Source organism: Anneissia japonica, unplaced genomic scaffold (genome assembly GCF_011630105.1).
Source record: "Anneissia japonica isolate Jap-2015-1 unplaced genomic scaffold, ASM1163010v1 scaffold256_len832006_cov191, whole genome shotgun sequence".
Lineage (NCBI taxonomy): Eukaryota > Metazoa > Echinodermata > Crinoidea > Comatulida > Comatulidae > Anneissia > Anneissia japonica.
The window spans coordinates 328,907-334,569 of NW_022691310.1; the positions used below are offsets into that span (position 1 = coordinate 328,907).

General features: G+C 31.4%; 1 protein-coding gene across 3 annotated transcripts; it reads left to right on the forward strand.

The window, feature by feature from the left end:
- The first annotated feature begins 190 nt into the window (after positions 1 to 190).
- Positions 191 to 5,580, forward strand: LOC117100037. Of its 3 annotated transcripts, none has more exons than XM_033239585.1 (7): positions 191 to 278; positions 643 to 870; positions 1,188 to 2,367; positions 3,339 to 3,476; positions 4,214 to 4,312; positions 4,907 to 4,998; positions 5,391 to 5,580. In XM_033239585.1, the coding sequence occupies exons 1-7, from the start codon at positions 270 to 272 to the stop codon at positions 5,499 to 5,501; spliced, it is 1,857 nt and encodes a 618-aa protein (XP_033095476.1). In that variant the 5' UTR covers positions 191 to 269; the 3' UTR covers positions 5,502 to 5,580. The 3 variants fall into 3 exon arrangements, with proteins under 3 accessions (XP_033095476.1, XP_033095477.1, XP_033095478.1); XM_033239586.1 differs by having other exon boundaries at positions 4,220 to 4,312; XM_033239587.1 differs by having other exon boundaries at positions 195 to 283.
- The last annotated feature ends 83 nt before the right edge of the window (positions 5,581 to 5,663 follow it).

The window sequence follows — 5,663 nt, forward strand, 5'->3', positions numbered from 1 at the left end:
ATGTAAATCTATTTAAAATTAATAATTTATGTTTTTCATTGAAGGTAACGTTTATCTTATATTTCAGAGTTCGGTAATGCAAAATAATGGTTTTTATGGTTAATTCTCGTATCGAATCTGTTCCGTCCTTGTTATTATTATTTAAATTGTGTTTTAAATGCTAAATGTTCAATTATCAATACAGTCTGCAGCCACTAACCAACGAAACCAACGATCTCGTCAAAAGGAAGAGAAAAAACATCCTAAGTACCCCTTCAAGTGTTGGATCAATGGGCCAGGTAAAGTAGGTTTTTTTCCCTTTTTTTTTTCTAGTTAGAATGTTGATTTTTCTTATTGTTATAAAACAAATTGGAATTACTCTTTCGTTGTCCGTTTTAAAACTGCTAAACTTTACCTAATAAAGAGTAAAACCGAAGTGAGTCCTAACCACCCTTATTGAACTGTGGTATATGGTCATACGTTTAAAAAATTAAATAATAAAAACAATAAATATTATCAAATGTGATTGCCTCTTATTTTAGTTGGTCGTAAAGTATTTTATAGTAGCTTATAAACGCACTGGTCAACGCTTGATTTATGTTGAGCACTCTAAATTATAAGAAAGCAACTAATAAAACCAACATTATTATGAATAATTGATAGGCGGAAGAGTCTATTCAAGAGGCAGTGAAGCAGGAACATAATGACATGTGCACCGGCGCTTCCAGTCAGTCGTCCAGTGGCAAGAAAAAACTAATAGTTAAGATGATGATACTTATTCTGCTGCCAATATTTGCTTTAATAGCTTTGGCCATTTCAGATCTCATTACAACTGTGAGCCGCAGTATTAATGCAACTGTAACGCGTAGGAACGTTCGTTTAAGCCAACAGGTAACGTATCAACGTAATATAAATTTAGCACCAACCAGAACCATTTGGTTGTTTTTAAATTTTTTTTTCTGTTTGTTTACTGATATGGTTTTTAAAATGAAATAAGTTTAGTAGTTCTTCGACATATCTAAAATGCCATTGACAAAATTTCAATTGTGTGACTTTTAAACAATTGTTTTTCTTGCATATTGTATTTAAGGCTTATGCATGATCGCTCTTTAATTTACTAATGACACTTTAACATGTTCTGTCATTGTAAATTATTTGTCGTTGTTTTATGAAGACAAACAAGTATCCTGTCTGTTTTTTTTTTAAAGGTTGGATCTCTTATCCATAGTTTGCAGCGGGAGCGTGACATGACCGCACTCTACATTAGCTCACTACTAGAAGAGAACGGGCCAGAACGAAAGACTTTCCTGGTCGATACCTACCCTATGACAGACGAGGTTTTACAGAGTCTTGATGACTGGCCAGTAAAAGGAACCATGGCTTACAAAAAGTTCAAGAACAAGCAAACATTTATGAGTTTTCTCTTTAAGTATCGCCTGACACTAGACAATCAAGACACCACCATCTACGAGGTAATTCACTTCTACACGGACGCAATACAGATCTTTATCGACTGGTTCAACGGGAGTGTAGGGAAGTCTGGTGGGCAGGGGGTCTGGGAAACATTGGTGGCTTATCAGCTCCTGATTGTTGGTATGGAGCAAATTGGTATTGAACGAACATTAGGTGCTGTATTTTTTACTCAAGGCGGGTTTCAGCAAACGGATTACCTATGGTATATGGAGAAACTGCAAGTCGGTGAAAGTAATATAAAGTCATCTAAAAAATACTCATCTCTAGTCAGCTCTATCTTAAATGAAAGAGTTTCTCAGGTCAAGTATGATTTTCAGACAACAATTTCGAAAATGAGAAAAGAAATATCTCGGAATGATGTGAACAGACTGCCATCCTGGCAAGAAGGGACATGGTGGTTTGACAATATGACCCTCTATATCGATACCTTACATGAGATCCAGAGTAGGATGGCAGTGATCATTCTCTCCAAGCTCGACGAGGCAGTAAAGACCGACACAGCTTGTTTATTGACTGATATCAGTATCATGGTGGTAGTGGTCATAATTGGAATCGTGATTTTTAAAGCTGTTGAATCTTTGACATCATCAATCCAAGATTACACACTTATACTTGCTGACATAACCAAAGGCCTCAAAACGGAAAAGAAACATACAGATACGCTGTTGTACCAAATGCTTCCGAAATCGGTAGCAGAGAGTCTAAAACGTCATCAGCACGTTAAGGCCGAATCTTATTGTTCAGCGACGATAATGTTCTCGGATATTGTTGAATTTACTCGGATATGCTCGGAAAGCACTCCTTTCCAAGTGGTCGATATGTTGAATAATGTTTACACTATTTTTGACAACTATATCGACAAATATGATGTTTACAAAGTTGAAACTATAGGTGACGCCTACATGGTTGCATCGGGTAATTAAACATATTGATATTAATAATAATAATAACAAAAATAATAACAATAATTGTGATAATAATTGATAACATTGAAAGTCCTGGTAATAAGGCAACAAAAACCTGCGTAAGTCAACATCAATTTCGTACGTCTAAATAAAATGATAGTTATAGAAGCAATACTATCATATTTAATAGCAGTCATGGCATATCAGAATGGGATTATTGATAATAATACTAATTATAACAATGAAGATATACGTATTTCAAAAGAGAGCAGTTAGCTGGAAGCACCTTTTGTGTGCACTGAATTGTAGAGATCTTTTCTGACCGTTCAGTTTCATTGTTACTCTCTTTGTGACCATTTTTCGTGTGAGACGTATTGTCCAATGAAAATTACCCAAAAATATAAAATTCAAATTTGAATTTAACTTGCTGCATTTGAAGTAACATAAAATTTATCAATTTGAACATAGAAATTAGTGTATTAAAAAAAAGTTTACCAATATTTTTACAGTGCAAAAAAGAGAAATGATAAAAACACTTCAAGTCACTGAAAGTGTTATTATCATCATTATCTAGTATCAAAATCATGGTAAATATTTTTTTTAATTCAATAATTCCTATGCGCCAGTTATATGTTACTGCAAGATGAGCAAGCTAATTTCAAAATTATTATTATTTTTTTAGGGGACAATACATCTTTTTAGCTTTTCGTCTAGTATACAACATATGGCACATGTGTACATTAAAGAAAGTAGTGCACTAAATTAGAAATTTGAAAGGCATTTTCTCGTGGTGTGTTCGGCCCTGTTTGTCACCAGAAGGACCCCACTGGAAATAAGTCTTAGGTTTGTTCTATTCTAAAAAATCCAAACCCATTTTTAATAATTAATAAGATAATGATAATAATTATTATTCATAATAATAATGATATAAGTAGTAGTATTATGAATTTAAAAAAAATCAATTATAATTAATATCAACAGGCATACCAAAGCGGAATGGAAATAAACATGGCAGTGAAATCGCTCTTCTGGCATTAGACCTTACACATTGTATTAAAGGTGTTGGCATCCCACACAAACCGGGTTACTCTATGACGATACGAGTTGGTATACACACAGGTAATTGATAATCAACATATTTGAAAGTTCGAAACTTGTTCTCTTGTGAGCTTAGTATTATAATAATAATAACATAATGCGTTTTAATGGTAAATACAGGTTCGCCTTATTCGTAAGTTATAAATAAAAATAAGACTTCAAATTGTCAGAAAGTTGCTTTCATGGAGTTCCATCTCAAAATATACAAATAGCCTAAAGACCAGATGAAAAAAAAAATTTAAAGTTATTCAATATGTCTCATTTCATTTGTGTGCATGAATGCTTATTGGCAACGAAAATCGTTAATCCTATATTCTATCCGAGCATATAACAACTACGATTTGTTTTAATACACTATTAATTTCATGATTTTCCATTATGCTACATTGAGGTAAAAGAGGTATTTTCCGAAGCAAAATGGGCTAAAAAAATAATAAAAATCATCAACTTGAAAATATAAATCAATGTATTTAAAAAACGTTTATCCATATTTACAGCAAAAATTGATACACACAATTCCAGTCACTGGAAGCGTTTTATTATTTTTATTATCATTATCCGGTATAAAAATCAGGGTACATATTTTCTAAATTCAGTTTGAATTTTTATGTTTAAGTCAATAATTTGTATGGTACTGTAAAATGAGCAAGTTAATTTCAAAATACATTTTTAAAGATTTTTTTGTCATTATTAGAGGACGATACATCTTAAAGATATAAGTTATTATTCATCTTGCAATATATTATTGTTCAACCAAGGTGCAGTTGTTGCTGGAATTGTCGGCTCGAAGATGCCACGCTATTGTTTATTCGGTGAAACCGTCAACATGGCTTCCCGGATGGAATCAACTGGACTCCGTAAGTACTATTTAGATTAATAATAAAAGAAAATTATCCAAAAATAAAATTGTATTTCTGAAAATTGTAAGACAATAATAATAATAATAATAATAATAATAATTATTATTATTATTATTATCACTAAAATTATAACCTTAGGATAGAAATATTGGGTTCGTATACAGCTTTCTTTCTTTAAAAAAAATATATATGTTCAACTCAGCTCTGGTAATGTGAATGTTTATTACATTTTTAGACTTGTATAAGCGAATTCCTGGTTGGATCTGCACATTCTCGTATCCAAGGTCAATCGAGGTCAATCGACATAAACCTATGTTGTGTGTACGGTGCTTATGTCAAATGACCTTGATACGAGCATGGACGGTTCTAATGACTTGGCTTATTTATGTAATGTATATATCGTTTTTTTTTTTTTTTTTTCTATCTATTATTTTTGCCGATTCTTGAAATTTCTAAAGCTGTATGCCGTTGGGAATCTATATAGTTTAGGCTACTTTTGAGTTTTTTTTCTAATTGAAAGCATGAATTGTGTGATAAAATATCAATGATTGAGGTATTTAGATTCTTTATTTTTACTTATTTTTTGGATAGCAAATCGTATTCAGATAAGCGAAACGGCTCACGCAATTCTATCGAAAATAGGCGGCTTTCTAATGAATACGAGAGGGGAGATTCATATCAAGGTAGGTGAATTGGATATTCGCATATCACAATTATTTACATCTAAATATACCAAAGTATGAAAAATTAAATTAAATAAATTGCATTTAGCCGTTTATGGATGTTGAAAAGACGTAAACTTCACCTGTTTTTCATAAATACAGCCTTTAGCAACCATGGTAAAAGCCTTATTTTGAACTCGAATAAGAAAAATTGAGGGCCAACGCCAATGAAAAAAGAACCCACATTCAATCAGATTTTTACATTTTTGTCAAACGATAACATGCAATAATAATAATAATATAATAATAATAATAATAATAATAATAATAATAATAATAATCATAATAATAATATAAAAATAATACATAATAACAATGATTTAATGGAAGTTATTGTTCTTATTTAATCTTAGGGACGAGGAATAGTTTTAACTTATTGGCTGATTAAGAAGGAAGCACCACGTAGCGTGAATCAACCGGGTTCCAATCAAAACTTTCAGCTACCCGGACAATGTATTCTATAGTCTCACCACTAGTATGCACACTACGAATGATGATAAGTACCAAGTGGCTAAAATATATGTATATATATATATATATATATATATATAATATATATAGACAAATATATATATATATATAGACAAATATATATATATATATATATATATATATATATATATATA

Bases quoted from the DNA above. Each gene is read 5' to 3' on its own strand.
- LOC117100037 (XM_033239585.1), top strand. The intron at 3,477-4,213 runs GTAATTGATAAT...TGTTCAACCAAG, and splicing joins ACGAGTTGGTATACACACAG to GTGCAGTTGTTGCTGGAATT. The intron at 4,313-4,906 runs GTAAGTACTATT...TTTTTTGGATAG, and splicing joins GATGGAATCAACTGGACTCC to CAAATCGTATTCAGATAAGC.